Source organism: Nyctereutes procyonoides, unplaced genomic scaffold, assembly GCF_905146905.1.
Source record: "Nyctereutes procyonoides isolate TBG_1078 unplaced genomic scaffold, NYPRO_anot_genome, whole genome shotgun sequence".
Classification (NCBI taxonomy): Eukaryota; Metazoa; Chordata; class Mammalia; order Carnivora; family Canidae; genus Nyctereutes; species Nyctereutes procyonoides.
Genome location: NW_026575146.1, coordinates 15,575,092 through 15,592,556, shown reverse-complemented (window position 1 = coordinate 15,592,556; position 17,465 = coordinate 15,575,092). Strand labels below are relative to the sequence as shown.

General features: G+C 43.0%; 1 protein-coding gene across 3 annotated transcripts in view; it reads left to right on the top strand.

Annotated features, from left to right (window-relative positions):
- The first annotated feature begins 675 nt into the window (after nt 1-675).
- Nucleotides 676-17,465, top strand: part of LOC129500990 (solute carrier family 22 member 2) — a 30,594-nt gene continuing 13,804 nt past the window's right edge. Inside the window, exons 1-9 of one of the 3 annotated variants that reach the window (XM_055311962.1) lie at nt 676-1,395; nt 2,818-2,921; nt 3,323-3,415; nt 8,064-8,218; nt 10,555-10,723; nt 13,148-13,262; nt 14,726-14,832; nt 16,172-16,386; nt 17,248-17,356. In XM_055311962.1, coding sequence (XP_055167937.1) covers nt 985-1,395; nt 2,818-2,921; nt 3,323-3,415; nt 8,064-8,218; nt 10,555-10,723; nt 13,148-13,262; nt 14,726-14,832; nt 16,172-16,386; nt 17,248-17,356 — 1,478 coding nt within the window. In that variant the 5' untranslated portion in view covers nt 676-984. The remainder of the gene's footprint in view (nt 1,396-2,817; nt 2,922-3,322; nt 3,416-8,063; nt 8,219-10,554; nt 10,724-13,147; nt 13,263-14,725; nt 14,833-16,171; nt 16,387-17,247; nt 17,357-17,465) is intronic. The other 2 variants (XM_055311964.1, XM_055311963.1) reach the window with 2 other exon arrangements.

Sequence of the window (17,465 nt, the reverse complement as noted above, 5' to 3'; positions counted from 1 at the left end):
CAACTGCTGAGCCACCCAGGTGCTCCAGATTTCTGGTATTTTAGAATGCAGATATATCAACAGGCCACCGTCTCCATGTGGCAGCTTCCCGCTGTAGCAAGGATCCTTTTGAACACCAGGAAAGACAGTTTGTCTTGTGTTTGGATGCATCCAACCCCATTATAAAGAGGCATCCCTGACCATGGGCAAAAATTCTAGGTCTAAAGAAGAACAAAGATGCTCCAGCCTGCATTTGCACTTGACCTGAACGTGTGGTGAACTTTTTATTCTTTCCTCCCAAACGGATCAAGGGAAGGACACTTCAGGGTTGAAAAGCAAGAATGCCACATCAGCATTCTTTAAAAAGCAGAATTATAAAATCCAGGAACAAACCAAAACAAGCAGCCACAGCATGGATCCCCAGTGCACTCGCTGTTGTTTGTAGAATGGGGCCAGCTGTAGAAATTTGCAAACGGCTTTGAACCCAGACAAGACCTCTGACCCAAGACCATGATTCACATTACACTAGGTCAGCAAAGCCAAATGCGTGTGCATTCTCTGTAGCACCTTAGAGGAAAGTCTGGCTGCGTGGGTGAGATAGGAATATATTAATTTCCTGGACACTTAGTTTACTAGGGAAAGATTAACAGGTCTGTGATAGGTGAAAGCTCTCTGATTTCTCCCCGACTGATACAGAGGAGGGATTGTTTGTGGTGCTGGAATGAGGTAGCACAAACCTGCGGAGTGTGACCTTACAAGGAACACAGCATCTCGCCCTGTTACTCGCTGGGGGCATTTGGGGAGAGCAGCGGGACCCACATCCACCCGAGCGGCGCACGGCTGGAAATCAACCGGAGCCAGGAAAGGTCTGGATCAAAGGCTGGTCACTTTCTGAAATAAACTCCCTCCCACCGCTAGACTCTTGCTCAAGAGCTGTGCTGAGCTGGCCAGGGCCTCGCACCAGCGCAGGGAAAAGCATCGGGACCTCTCCTGCCTCCGGAGATCATGCCAACTGTGGATGACATTCTGGAGCACATAGGGGAATTTAACTTTTTCCAGAAGCAGACGTTTTTCCTCTTAGCTCTCATGTCCGTGGCGTTCACCCCCGTCTACGTGGGCATCGTCTTCCTGGCCTTCACCCCGGATCACCGCTGCCTGAGCCCCGGGGCGGCCGAGCTGAGCCGGCGGTGCGGCTGGAGCGCGGCAGAGGAGCTCAACTACACGGTGCCGGGCCCGGGGCCCGCGGGCGACGCCTTCCCCCGCCAGTGCCGCAGCTACGCGGTGGACTGGAACCAGAGCGCCCTGGGCTGCGTGGACCCGCTGGCCGGCCTGGCCGCCAACAGGAGCCACCTGCCGCTCGGGCCCTGTCTGCACGGCTGGGCCTACGACACGCCCGGCTCCTCCATCGTGACCGAGGTGAGTGAGCGCAGGACCTAGAGCAGGAAAAAGCCAGCAGAGTGGCTCCTAAGGAAGAAGCCAGGTAAGGCTGCGCTCTTAACACTGTCTGGACATGCTCCTTGGACTCAAGGTATCTTATAAAATCCTAGTTTCCAACCAAGACATGCAACCTCGTATTTGGAGTAGGAGCGAAGTAGTTAAGACTTCATCAAATTCTGACAATAAGGATTCCAGTTCATGCAAGTTTCAGGGGTAAGAAACAAACCAAGCATAGCAGAATTTCCAGAAAAGGGGAAATGTTCAAGCTTGCTCTTTTTTTTTTTTTTTTTTTCTGGAAGCCCTCCATTCTGCCAGCATAACAGATAGATACCTGAAAGCTCACGGAACTTACCTGAATGGTGCCTTCCTGTGATAGGATACATTTTTTTTTCTCTTGGTGGCTATTTTTCTTTCTATGATTTGCTCAAAATGATTGCATAGAATTACCTGGGGTTGGAGCCTTGGCTAAGGCACTATTATTCCTTTATTAAAAACTCCAGTTGACGTTAGCATCTAATTATGAAGCCTCATTTTAATAAAAATAGAGAAAACAGCAAAAAAAAGTGGAGACCTGCTTTTATTGGAGACAAAGAAAAATAGGAGGATGGAATTATTCTAAAAATACAGAGAAAGCCAGCTGCCTGGCTTAATTTAAATGGACCACTTAGATAACGTGAGGATGTTCTGTACGAACAGATATTTAGGTAGAGGAGCTTTTCTCAAATGGTCTAGTAGTTATTTGAAGTCACAGATACAGGTCACAACACCATACAATTTTAAGAGGCTTTACAGCGTGGCTTGATCTCACCCTTTCATACAGAGAAGAGGACACTGAGGCCCGGAACAGAGAAAGATTTTGCCCAAGGCCAGAGAGAGAGAGAGTTAGCAGTTCGTTCTAGAAATTGGATCTCCCTACTTCCAGGCCAGCACCTGTTTTTTCTTCAACATTGCCTCTTGTTCCAAATGTGAGCAAATGTAAGAGCCTGTAGAGATGCTCCTGATTCCCCTACTAGTAAAGAGACAGCAAAGGGAAGCGGAACAGCCCAGCTTCCTCAGGGCAGCATTTGTATCCTATTTACACACCCATTTGCTTCTGTATATCAAAGTTAGAGAGGGAGAGTGGGGTGTAAATGGAGTACTTACCTGCTTTCAACTGATCTAGCCAACAACAGAATTTGACCTAATGACACACTTCCAGAGGGAATGCCAAATAGATCGTGGGACAAATTTTTCAGTTGTATAAAGAAAATTCACATAAGCCAGAGAACAGTTCGTTTATTGCCCTGTCGTTCAGCCACATTGGTTCAACGAGAGGAATATTCAATGAGTTCCCGGGCTGAGCTGTGTCTAAGAGGATTTTGTTTTCTTTCCTGACCCGGGAAACCTCTCGCCCCTCTGCAGTTTAACCTAGTGTGTGCCAATTCCTGGATGCTGGACCTGTTTCAGTCGGCTGTGAACGTAGGATTTTTTATCGGTTCTGTGGGTATCGGCTACCTAGCAGACAGGTAGGTGCCGCACGAATGTGATGGGACTTGAGTATTCCTGAAGGTCTGAAAAGCACTTGGATTCTCCTGCCCCTGCTTGAGTAGCATCCTTTCCCCCAAACACCCAGACCACAATTTCCTGGTCTCATGTCATTGTCTTGACAATTTGAGATTTCTTCTGTGGCTTAGATCAGCATGAGCAATGTGAATATATTCTAATTCCTTGGAGAATAGAGGGATATTTCTACATTAAGCAGCAGTTTTTTCCTTGTGGGCTATCCGGAAGCCGGGGGTCAGAAAAAAGAGTAATAGATGACTTGATGTGTGATTCCTGATTCATGGGCCTCATCACCATCTCCCCATTCCTGAGCCTGCAGGGCCCCTGAGGTCTTCCCTCCTCTTCCTGCCCCTCCTATACCCAGATCCAGTGTAGACTCTCCTTGCGGCTGTCCTTGCCTGGCCCACAGCATTGCAGGCGTCCTGGACTGGGGCCTTGGGACCAGATGTAATAATAGGTGAGGAGCCCAGGATATGATCTGGTAAAAGGGAAACTGGGTCCATCTACACTGACAGAGGTAAGTATCATGTTAGTGTCCCTGGAGTGAGATGAGGAAAGATCTCTATGTGTAGAACATACAGCAAATGGTCCTCTCATATAATCTGTGTCTTCAGGGAGCCAGCTTTCAAGGAGTTGTATGAATCCAGCTGTGCCTGTATGTCTTATCTATCAATCACTTTGTAAACCCAAATTTGGTGTTCTGGAAGTTCCTTATAACATACATCTTTACTAGGTTGATGGCCAATTAGATATTTTTAGGAGTCTCCAAAGGGAAAGGAACAGAAAAATGTGCTTTATAGTTGGGACTTTAGCACTCATAATACTGACCATTTATTGGGTGTTTTCTGGGTACCATGCACCATGTTCAACTGTTTAGATAGTATCATCCTTTTTAATAACCAGCCACCCATGAGCTCGTGATGTATAACTGTAGAATAAATATATCTAATACAATTTATTTAATAAATTTATAATTTATTACAAAATATAAGTATATATTTAATTCTAAAATAAATAGCAAACATACTTTATACTTGCTGCCCTCCCCAACTATTTCTGTGATGCAAAGAAACCGAAACCTGTGATATTATATTAAATGTAAATCAAATATTTTCTTTGATTATGCTGCTGTATTGTCAGGCTGGAGGAAAAGTTGCAAATGAGTTAAAGATTAATTATGATAGGTTAGTCTGTCCCATCCCAGGGTCATCTGCTGTAGCAGCAGGAGGGAGAGGGGCAGGGCAGTTGAGGCCACTGGGTCACAAGGCAGCTCTGTCCATCATGCCACTTCTATAACTCCCTGCTCAGTCTTTCTTCAAAGGTTCTTCCTGGGACTTCATGTGGGAGGCTTATGAGGTAAAAAGGAATGTCATTGACTTTTGTTTTTATTGCCCCACAAGCGAGGTCTGTGGTTTGAGATGACTCGGTTAAGTCCGGAGAGCTGCTGGCAAGGGGCAGTCCAAAGTCTGCTTTGCTCCCTTGTGTGGCTGTCTGGCCCATGTCTACTCCCTGCCTCCCTGTATGGTGTAGATCCTAACATTCAGCTACCAGGATGGAAGTGAGCAAATAGGTGATTGAGCCTCACAGCTAGTTAAATAAATGAGTTAATTATTCTCATCCCACTCAAGGAGTAGGAGACCGGTTATAATTCCCCACCTGACAGTGCATTCCTGACTTTATAAGCCTCACTCAATTATCTACCTTCTTGGATGATCTCATTATTTTGTTCCTATTGTTGAAATCTATGCAAAGTTGATTACTCATTATTCTTCCCCCAAAAAAAGATACCCAAACCTCCATTTCTTTTTCATAAATTGTCTGAAGATTTAGTAGTTGTTCCTCTTCTTTTCTGTTCTACTCATGTGTGCATGGGAGAGTGGGAAGTAAGGCAACAACCAGTGGGTGAAAAAGAGAAGGCAAGTTATCACTGCATACTTAATGCCTATTTCTGGATAATATTCAGATTTTATGCAAGGGTACAAAAATCTCATGAAAATGCATTTTATGCTACAGATTAAACCAATATTAAATAAAATAGATTGTCTTCTATGATGCTTTTGAAAAATATGAACGAACAGTTGATTAAGTTATCTTTTAGAAGACAACCGGAAGGATATTATGAAAAGGTTGTAAATAGGGATACTGAGGTTTACACCATGTCAGCTTTCTGAAGGTCAGTTTGCAAATGGACAGGAGGAAGGAAGGATGGGCATGTGTTAGAGAATTTGAAAATAAACCTTTTATAATATGTCTAATTTATGTCATCATTCAAACCTCCTAAAAAATGTTTTTTAGTATCACCTGACACAAAAAAGTAATGTTTCACCAATTCTAGATTTTTTTTACTCCACTGATCAGAAATTATAAGTTCTCTATTTAGTGGCAAGCCTGTAAAAGTCCAATGACTGGTTTTCTGCGGGATAAAGCCCTAATGTTAGCATTTGCTCATTTCCATGGTATATTTGCTCCCACCATGGTCATTTCAAGCTACCAAAGTGAGGTCACTGAACACAGAATTGGCTATAAATATGCACCATTTTACAGTATTTCCACTGTACAAATACAACAGACAGAGGTAAATTATCTCATGAGCATAGATAATGGTCAGTCATGGTAAAATAATTGGGAAGCAACGTTTTTGCATATTTATCACACATGTTTTTAATATATTTCCCTTAAATGTATGATTTAATTTTTAACAATGCCCGTGTTCAACAATTAGCTCACAAATTTTCTGAAAGCCCAATAATTAGCTGCAAAAGCCAGTACCCACTGTCTATATTTCCTGATAGAACTAGGTCAGGGTAGAATCAAAGTCCCAGTGGGTCATCGTCAAACTTACTCAACTATGTAAAATCTTCCAAAATAAGCTCCCCACTACCCACAATGTCCCAGGTACTGTATTGGGCATCCTTGTTTGCTATATGTCATTTATGATCATAACAGCCTTTTAAAAATTATTTTCTTATCCCCCATTTGCAGAAGAGGAAATTCAGTGAAATGAGAGCAGTGCTTCCCAATGTTAATGTGCATACAAACCACCCAGATCTTGTTAAAACTCTGATTCTAATCCAGCAGGTCTAGAGAGAAAAGTCTCAAACCATTGCATTTCTAACCACTCCCAGGTGACACTGATGAGCCCTGGCCCACATTGAGTAGCAAGGAGCTAAAGGATTTATGAAACCAGCAGTGCTGGAGTCCACCCCCCTCTCTTGTTTTATCTCTTTATTTTTCATTTTACCACTTACATGGTTCTGTTGCAGGGAGAAAAAGTCTCAAACCACTATCCCAGGTCTTCAAAACTTCTTCCAGCCACGCCATATTTTTGTAACAGCGTTATGTCCTCATTTGAGACATGTCCCCCACTGAAGTGTTTTGCATCATAGATTTGATGTTCTGAAGCTTTCCATGCTCTGAGTTTCCAATGGTAAATATTCCCTCTTTTCAGCCACAGGATTGTATCCACCTGTGGGAGCATGACTGGTATGGTATGCCCAAGTCAACTCTGGAAGATAGAGAGCCATCCTCTGAGCAAATGTTTACGAATTCCATGAGGGTAAAGGATGGGGTTTGGTTGGAGAACAAGGGAAGAAAGGCTAAAACACTTTGTTGAGATGTGACTTTGGAAGACTTTGAATAATAGACGAGGGAGGCAGGGACACATGGGTGGCTCAGTCAATTGAGCATCCAACTCTTGGTTTCAGCTCAAGTCATGATCTAAGGGTTGTGAGATCAAGCCCTGCTCCTTCTGCTTCTCTCCCTACTTGTGTTCTCTCTTGCTCTATCTCAAAAAAAAAAAAAAAAAAAAAAAAAAAAAAGGCCAAGAAGGCAGATATTTACAGTGGGGAATCATTAACTGAGAATTAAGAAATGAATCATCTAAACAGGGTCTTAAGAAGTTTAGTAGTTTACATTAATTACTTATGAGACTGCTTGATCTCTAAATTTCAGATTTAAAACATTCACAGCCCAAATAACTGTTAATGACATTGTGGATTACTTTCACATGGTCAGTTGATATCAAAATGGTCACTAGAACATAGCTGCCTACAAGCAGAGCAGCTGGTAAAAAATGTTCAGCCACCATCGAATATGCAAAGCAAATGACATAAAATCCTTGTGATTCTTCAGTTTGAAGTAGGTAAGTAAAGATTAAACAAAACACTGCTTTCTATGAAGAATCTTTAAAATATCCATTAATGGCCAATTAAGGGGTGTCTTAGAACAAAACGAGGTGGACATGATGACATAATGACACCATAAACAAGTTGCTCCAAGTCAACTTTCAGAGAGCCTACTTACAAACAGAAGGCAGGAAATGGGGGAGGCCAAGTGTCTAACTCTTTATGTGTAATATCTCACTTTAATCCTCTTGTCAACTGGGTCAGATAGGTCTTCATCAGTTGAGGAAATTGAAAAAGGTCGAGTAACTGACATGTATAGTAAGTGATAAAGCCAAGATTCAACCCATATCTCTAAGTTTTCCTCTCCTCTGTGTCCTGGGACATTCCCCGGGTCCCTCAGCGGATGAAACCCAAGTCCCAACCCTCCAAAAAAACATTTAATGAAAAAACAAACAAACAACCCAAGTTCCTTGGACAGAAGGTGTGGTGGAAGCTACCTTGCTGGAAAACTCCAAGACAAAGGCTCCCCATCCCGCCCCCCACCAGAGACCATTTCCATGGAGACATGCAAACACCACAAAGCCAGAAAGCAGTGTTGAAAATGGATTAGGGAGTATATTAAACACTGCATTTTCTTTTTCCTAAAGCAAAAACTTCTCTTGGGTGGCCAGTTGGTTGAGACTGTTAGTGCAAAGGCCCCAGCCCCTATGATGATGGAAGACCCAGACGGGCCCCTAGGGCATTCAGCATTGGGTAGCCTTGGAAGAATCACCCCTGCTTGAATAGTCTCCACAGTGTGGGACTGAGAAGGTTCTCTAAGCCCTGGGGTGAATGGGACTCATTGTGCACAGGATTTTCAGAGTGCCCTGGGGAAAATGCTGAAGTAAACCTCCACCTAAGATTTCTGTAGCTTCCATGCACTCTCTACAACCTTCATGAGTCTACTCTAATTCTTTTTTCTCTTTCTTTGTCTCCTTGCAGGTTTGGCCGTAAGCTCTGCCTCTTGGTCACAATCCTCATAAACACTGCATCTGGAGTTCTCATGGCCGTCTCCCCAAACTATACATGGGTGTTAATTTTCCGCTTGATCCAGGGGCTGGTCAGCAAGGCAGGCTGGTTAATAGGCTACATCCAGAGTAAGAATTGCTTGTGGCTGTGAGAACAAAGCCACGTTGCTGCCCAAACCCTCAGGAGACGGGAGGGGGCTGTGCCCAAAAATGGACCCAGCTTCAAGAGAATGTGGAGAGACTTTTTTGTTCTGTATCAAAAGGATTTCTAAAGCCTTTTCAGTCAACTCATTCTACATTGTTCCTATAAAGAAAACAATGAAGGCAGAAATGAGAGTAAACGTCATGCCATCCAGATTCTCATATAACTTCTTAGAAAAATGTTTTCTGTACCCTGGGGTGTTACATACAGAGAAAACCTAGCCTACCAGGCCTATACATAAAGAAAAATTCAGTGATGAGAGATACGTCAGATTTATAGGGGACTTTACTGCTTTGCATAAATGGATTCTAGGAAACCACTGTTATACTCACTTGATATACCCGGAAATGGAGAATATGAGCCCTGTGGGGAGCCTGAGTTCCCCAGGGCCTCCTCTGACCAGGAACATCATTCCATCCCTCTCACTAGCAGCCAGTCTTATGCTGAAACTCCATGGAGTATAGGAGAATATTTGAATCCTAACAGCATAACATCTTCAAAGCCATATTTTTAAAAATTAGCATCATAATTAGAGCTTGGGAATGAGCTCCATCTTTACTTTCCCCCGGCTACAGTCAAATAGCATCCATACAAAGGGAAGTGGATGCTTTGAAATTAAAACCATCACTATCATAAAACCTGTATTACCCCTGACAGCTAGAATATGTGTGTTTAAAACTCTAGCTGGTAAAGTTAATTTGGGGATCTCTGTGAGATACAGAAGAAGGATGCTGGATGCTATTACGTGCTGTCGTGGTAGGCATCTAATCTCCATGCGAGCAGCAAAGGAATATATCAAAGTACAGTTATTCAATCAGTAATTCGGTTTTTTAGAACACATAACATGCAGAAATATGTATAATTGAAATGTGTAAATTTAAATTTCAGCCTTCTACCCATTATTTCTTCTCCAGGCCCTCTGAACGACCTTTTTCTGCGCCGCCATCCCCAGACCCTGCCTGTGACCCCAACCACTTCAAAATATTTTCTATTTATTGAGCACTTACAGGCTTTTGTTTAACTCTGTTTTAAATACTTTTTGATAATTTGCAATAATATATAGAAACATTTTAGGATGCATTTCTATATGGTTTATAAATAGTTGATGTATTTACCATGATTACTAAACATTTAAAACAAAAGATCTGTGGCTCATGAAATATCTGGAATTTAAATTCTAGTATGTTTGTGATGCAGAAATGACTAGTCCCTAAATCCATGTACTGCAGACTTCATGGAATGGGATAAAGCTGATTTTTTTTTTTTTTTTTTTTACCACATGCAGTGGTATGTGATAACCTGGCTCTTGGACAATAAAAAGCCCTGGTTTGGGGGGTTGTCTGATTTCTAAGTTGTAAATATTCCCACCATGACTGGCTTTAAGATACCAATACATTTAATAACCAGCTTGCAAAATTCCTGGAGATTTAAAAATCAGTTCTTGCAAGTCAGTCCTAGCTGACCAGTCAGTATGGAAACCCACTGCCAGGTTTCCAAGCCATTTACACACATTATCAGGATTGCCAAGAAAATACTTAATTCATATAAGACAACAAGTTATATTGAGATGTTCATTTACATAAAAATCACCTACAGTCTCAAGTCAGTGTTTGATCCATTTATTCAGGTCTTAAATTACCATTGCCTTACTATTCTTGATCAAAACTTTGCCAATAAAACAACTGGATTATTGGTTTTGGGTTTTTTTGTTTTGTTTTGTTTTAGAAAAAAGGCAAAACAAAAAAATAAAAACAACTTTGGATTGCTTCAAAAAAATTTTTTTGCACACATATTAAATCCAGGTGCAATTGCCCTTGAAATGACCCTATAAATCAAACATTTTGTTCACACTGGCAGGCCTCTCACCCCACCCAATGTGGAATTACAAGATCTTATATTAATTAATATAACAGCACTAATCATGACAAAATAGTCCCCAAAGAACATTGAAAGTTTTTCAGAAAGTTGTATAAAAAAACTCTAGAATTTGTCCTCCTTTTTAAAAAATATATATTTATTTATTTGAGAGAGAGAGGGTGAACTGGGGGAGAAGTAGACTCCTTGCTGAGCAGGGAGCCAAACTAGGGGCTCAATCCCAGGACTCTGGGATCATGATCTGAGCTAAAGGCAACTGCTTAGCCGACTGAGCCACTCAGGTGCCCTTTGCCTTTGTTTTTGAGGTTGGCATTGGTGCTTCCCCAGAGTCGGGCAGCCAACTCATTGTCATACTGACTTACATTGACCATTTGGATTCTCTCTGCAGTTACGGAATTTGTCGGGCGGAGCTATCGGAGAACAGTGGGCATCGTTTACCAAATGGCCTTCACCGTTGGGCTCCTGCTGCTGGCTGGGGTGGCGTATGTGCTTCCTCACTGGAGGTGGCTGCAGTTCACTGTTACTCTGCCCAACATCTGCTTCTTGCTCTATTACTGGTAAGTCTATTTGGAACAAAACAGGAAATAACTTGAACTATTTCATTTTACTGAAAAGGCTGACTCCCCGAATGCATAGCATCCTTCCAAATTCCAAGGTGTCCTTCAGTCTCCTTCCACGGAAAGCCCAGGTCCATGTTTCTGGGATAAAACAAAACAAAAGAAGCAAACAAAAAAACCATGAGCTTCAACCAAATTTACATTCTCAGTAAGTTTACCCAGGGGGTTCCCAATTCTGCACTTAAAGCTTCAAAAAATTAATTTCTATTCTACTGGGCAGTTCTTGAACTATCTGGATATGCCACTGAGAGTCCCTCCAGATGTTTCCCTTGCAGGCTAGCCATTTATGGTTCCCGTCTTTCCTGACCTGGTTCCCAAGTCCTTCACCTTCTTGGCTCTTCAGCTCTTGCAACACCTGGCCGAACTGACTCTGCTTCCTGAGGTGTGGGCGACTGAGCTGAACCCCCACCAAATGTGATCTAGAAAAATCTCCCTAGGGCATCACAGTGGAAAAGATGCACGCTGTGGGCCGTGGGTTGATTGCCACTGAGCACACCCCATTTCTGTTCCTAATGTCAAGTCTTAACTGAGGAATTGTGTCTGGTTCCTCTCTCCATTGCATTCCCACAGACTTCCCTCCCAAGTTCCCTTTGAGCCCCACCTCTCCGAGAGATGCCCCGACCTGGGACCTTCCCAACCCCAGGCCAGAACTACCACCAGGGCAGTCCTGCTACTCCTTCCTGCCAGTCCCTCTTCCTCCCACCTACCCTGAACCAGCTGCTCCAAGAGTCCTCTCCAAACACAGATCCAAGTGGTTAGAGTCCTGCTCAAGGAGATATGGGTTCCTAAAAGGAACCCAACAATCATTTAAAGGCAAACAAGGAGCTTCTATTAAAGCATCCCAGTGTTCTGCTAAATTCAACAGCCTCGCTTGTGAGCTCCGTGACACCTTACCTCAAACTCTTACCCCTTCCTTTGAGAAATCAGCTCTCAGAATAATAAACATAAAATACTCACTCTACCCCCTATGACAGAACTGCATCCTGCTCCCTCCTCATGTGCCCCGGCTGTCCACTCTCAGCACGTGCAAAGGCCCAGCCAACCTGCCTCTCCTCCCACGAGCACAGGGCTGGGTGGATATTCAGCTGACCCCTGCTTTGCAGAGTCCCACTGTGAACTCTCCGAAGTGGGGACCTCCAAGTTTCTTGCATAAAGGCTGAAGAGAAGTCAGCAGGTGAAGGAGGAAAAAGTCTACATATCCCCTGCAAAATTTTACAAAATTTTTGTCTTGTGATAGAGCTTGTGGGATTTATTTTAACAACTTTCCAGTATGCACAACAGTATTATTAACTGTAGTCACCATGCATTATATCCTCCGGACTTAATCTATTTTGTAACCGGAAGTGTGTGCTTTTGACCCCTTCACCCATTTTGTTCACCTCCTTCCCCAGCAACCATCAATCTGTTCTCTGTATCTATGAGCTTGGTTTGTTTGCTTTAGATTCCACACATAAATGAGGTCATAAGGTATTTGTCTTTTATAGTCTGACTTATTTCAGTTAGTATAATACCCTCTAGGTCCACACATGTTGTCACAGATGGCAAGACTTCATTCTTTTATATGACTGAGTAATATTCCATCACACACACACACACACATACACACTCACACATACACACATACACACACCCATAAGTTTGTTTCCATGACTTGGCTCTTGTAAATAATGCAGCAATTAACATAAAGGTGCACATATCTTTTTGAATTAGTATTTCTGGTTCCTTCTAATAAATACCCAGAAGTGGAATGGCTGGATCATATGGCATTTGTATTTTCAATTTTTTGATGACCCTCCACACTGTTTTCCATAGTGGCCACACTGCTGGGTTTCCAACAGTGCACAAGGGTTCCCCTTTCCCTGTACCCTTGTCAGCTTTTGTTATTTCTTGTCTTTTTGATTCTGGCCATTCCAACAGATGTGAAGTGACATTGTGGCTTCGATTTGGATATCCCTGGTGATGAGTGATGCTGAGCATCTTTTCATGTACGAATTGGCCATGTGTATGTCTTTTGGGAAAATGTGTATTAGGATCCTCTGCCCATTTTTAAGTCAGATTTTTTTTTTTGCTCTTGAGTTGTAGGAGTTCTTTGTATATTTTTTTCTTTGTATATTTTTGATATTCACCCTTTTCCTGATACATGATTTGTGTATTTTCTCCCATCCAATAGGCTAATTTTTCATTTTGTTGATTTCCTTTGCTGTCCAGCCCCTACACAATTTTATTTCCTTTGTAGATCCAACCGAACCTCATTGTGTAAGATCTCTTGCAGAAATTTGATTACGACCCCTGGGGATGGGGGTTCAGGAAGACCCCCCCGATTCCATACTGAACAGCACTGACCACACTTGTGCTATACCCTAGGTGCATTCCTGAGTCTCCGAGGTGGCTGATCTCCCAGAGTAAAAATGCTAAAGCCATGAGGATCCTTAAGTACATTGCAAAGAAAAATGGAAAATCTCTGCCTGCCTCCCTTCAGGTGAGCAAGCGGCTGAACTATCAGATTGGGGAACAGTGACAGGAGGATCTGGGAAAGCCATGCATTCTCAGTGGGGGTGGGGGGAGTGACAGAGAAGGGGTCCACCATTTGCAACAAGATATTTCTGTTGTACTAGGATTAATGGGACCTGGTAAAAAATTCAAAATCAATCAAAAACATGAAACTAAAAGGAACACAACAATCATTTAAAGGCAAACAAGGAGCTTCTATTGTGTGCAACCCAAGGCTGTGTGTTTCACTCATACCCAAATACCCGATGTCTTCCTTACCATATGTCCACCAAGACACTCAGGGAGGGGAGATTTCCCCAGAGGGAAGAGTCTTCAGACACAAATAATTTCTTAGAATTTTAAACATTCTTGATAGAAACTTGCCCCTAAATGTTTTGATCAGTCTCCTGCCTTCTGAAATAAGACAAGTTACAGGGGTGTCCATTTTCTCTGCATTTCATGGTTTGCCTTTGGTAGACCTTATCACCTTTGGTATAAGCCTTTTGCTCTGACAGGGGATGGAAAAGCAAAAATCAAACTGGTTAGAAAACTGTCAAAATAAGAGTGATTGTCTCTGTGCAAGGATCTAAGATAGGTTGCCAGTAAGCATTTATGATTGACATGATTTAGAGTGAGTATTGGGACTTTTCCCACATCCTCTCTGGTTTCTGGATGGTTGGGATAGATACTTTTTTCCACTGATGACCAGCATAGTACTGATTGAAGTTTTAGATCCTCTTGAAGATTGCTCAGGGACTAAAGCACATGTGAGTCACTCTCTTGCCAAAGTTCAGAGTTCATATAAGAGTGGTTAAGTCTGCTGGAGGTTCTTCCCCTCACTCCTCAGGCTTTTACACACCCTCCCATGCTGCTGTAGGAACAAAGGTTCTGCTTCCCAAACCCTGGAGACTGAATCTCAACTGCACCACCTGCTGTTTTCTCCTAGAGCAGGGCTTCTCAAATGTTAATACCTGTGCCCAGGTTGCTCCTGGGGACCTTGAGGAAATGCAGATTCCAGTTCAGGTGTCTGGAGAGGGGCCCCAGGTCTTTCATTCTAACAAGTTCCAGGTGATACCAAGCTGTTCCAAGTGCCAAGTTCCCAGAGCAGAGCCTCCTGACCGCTGGGTGACACCTGGTCTGGCAGGGAACACACCCACCACCCTGTGCCCTCAGCCATCAGAGCCCCTGGGCTGGGCCTCCTTCTACCCCACTGTGCTTGACCTTCAGTGTTGGACATATGCACATGAGTTTCTTACCTAACACCCCCTATCCCAGCTTCCTCTTCTGTGGAAGAGGGTGAAAAAGACAGAAACCAACTTCCAGGATAGCCAAGATTTAATGAACTAGTAAGTATGAAAAGTTCACTATGAGCCCTCAGCAAGGGTCAGATACTGTTGTGATTCCCTGTAATACCCAGGGATGTCGTCTTTAACCTCCTGTTTCCATCCCTAGAGCCTCAGACCTGATGAGGAAGTTGATGAGAAGTTGAATCCGTCATTTCTTGACCTGATCAGAACCCCTCAAATAAGAAAACACACTTTGATCTTGATGTACAACTGGTAAGGAATGTTTTTCACTCTAAAAACATTTTTTTAAGCCCCATCCTCCACATTAGGGGAAGGAATAAGAGAGCCCTGTCACACAGCCTCGATCAAGTATAACTACTAACAGTGGACAGCAAGGGGATTCATTCAAAGCAGTTTTTCCTGATATCATTTTTTCAAGCAGGTGTTTAAAATCAGCTTACAGTCTCAAAGTATAGATAAGTATACTCTCAACCTTGGCATTGCCTTAGAATCTCCTGCGAGATTATAAAATGCCAACACCAGAACCCACACCCTGGCCCCAGAAAATACTGATTGAATTGATCCAGGGAAATGTCCAGGCACCATTACTTTAACATCCTCCAGGTGAGTCTGATATACAGCCCAAACTGAGAACTATTCCTTTTATACCTATGATGAGTATAGATCTCTTCTTATTGTACACGGTTAGCAAGGAAAGGGTTTTTTCTCTGTCTTGTCTGTTAGAGAAAGAAAGAAACTTATAAATGAGAATAAACCACAAAGAGTAATCCACTGGCTGCACAATCCCGTGGCTGACACATGATGGTTTCCACTGTCTGCAGGCTGCCTCTAGGGCTCTGAGCCCTTCATTCAGCACCAAGCCTTCCTTAGTGCAGCCCGCTTTCTTTTCGGTGTACCCCAGGACTTACTTACACTGGCCAAATGAAGATTTGGAATCACGGACAGAAACAAAGCTCCTCAGGAACTAATTTAGCAAGCTTGACAATACTGCATATAAAATGCAGCAGGGAAATTTGGCTTCGAATCCTTCTTTCCTTTTCTGAATAGTTTTGACTCTTGCCAAGTGTCCTCATATTTGCCATTACAGATGATGAACACTTCCGGTCAAAAAAACAAAATGTCAAAATGCTGTCTGTATTATGTCAGGAGAGAAATCAGCAAGAGGAGAGGTTTTACCTGTTTGGTTATTTGGTACCCATTTGGTTCTCTCATTCCCTAAAATTTGAATTAAGTAGTCAATCCCCTTGATCCCAATTCTATTAGAAGACCACAAAGAGAGAAATAATTAACATCCACTAATAACCTGATACAGTTTAGCCAAATAAATCACTCTAGAAAGATATTTTTTTTTCCTACCTTTCAATTCAGCCAGGGAATGCCATCCTGATTTCTTCTCCTTTCCTGGTTCTGGGATCATAGTCAGCCACCACAGTGGATCAGATCATGTAAAAGCAGTAGAGTGGAGGGAATAGCAATAAAAAGATGACAAAGAAAGGTGACCCACAATCAACTCTTATTTTTCCGGAAGGCTCTCCTTGTTGATGACTTGCTTTTGGTGTTTGGCTTGACCTGAGCTCTCCTCTTTGCTCAGGTTCACAAGCTCTGTTCTCTACCAAGGCCTCATCATGCACATGGGCCTTGCAGGGAGCAATATCTACTTGGATTTCTTCTACTCTGCCCTGGTGGAATTCCCAGCCGCCATCATCATCATCCTCACCATTGACCGTATAGGTCGTCGGTATCCATGGGCTACATCAAATATAGTGGCAGGGGCAGCCTGCCTCGTATCGGTTTTCATCCCTGAAGGTGAGTGTCAAGCCAAGCTGGGTTCTTGTCTTCCAAGGCCTTGAGAAGAGGGGATGTCACAGCTCTCTGATGTGATAAATTACCTTGTAATTTATCATCGAAGTCAATTTGGAAAGAATCTGGGACCTTCCTGAGCAAGCCCATGTCACCACCCTGTCTTTAACAACAATTGTACCCAACAGTTGCCTGATGTAATATAATACCTGATTGTTCCCTAATGTACTATAACAAGAAAGGTTAAGAGGACGCCTGCTACAGGCCATCGAGCTGGCCCAGAACAGAAAGAGCATGGGGTTTGGGGTAGAGCAGGCCCAGAGTGAAGTCTTCTTCCAGCATTTCCCAACAACTATTTAGGCAACTCCTTTGAGCTCCCTGCATCATCCTGCAGAAAAAATAAGAAAGTTTTGGCCAATGCAACCAATGCACAACTATTTAGTTCCTTTCCTTCCTTTCAAAGTGCTTTCTCAATGAACAGGAGCAAAAACCTATACAAAAGAATCTTATTGGCAACATGGAACTTTGTTTGAACCCTTTAGTTATTAGCAATTATTTAAGATTTGCCCATATTTTGCTGTTTCTTTTGGGTAACCTGTATAAACTAGAGTTGGCCCAGCTCTGGAAACCTGTAAAATCCTGTTTTCCTTAGTGACTGAGATCTAAAGAGAGTGTTAGACTCATGCCCAAGGTTAAAACTAACAGACATGGGAGATTTCGTTCAAAAGTCTTGAGTTTAGAGAAGAAGAATTTTGCATTCTTATCCCATTCTGGAATGTGGACTTTCCCCTTGCACACCTCTGGAGTATGGTTCGCAGACCAGGGATTGTATGTGGTGTGTGTAAGTGATGCATTTTTGCCCCTCAGATCTACAGTGGCTAAGAGTTACGGTCTCGTGCTTGGGTAGAATGGGGATTACAATGGCCTTCGAAATGGTTTGCCTGGTCAATGCGGAACTGTACCCTACGTTCATCAGGTGAGCACGTTTTCCTCAACGTGAAGAGGGTGAATGGGACATTTACTTACTGGCCAGAACTACTACAAGTGCCAGCAGAGTGCACCTCCCTTTTCAAAACACAGGGCAA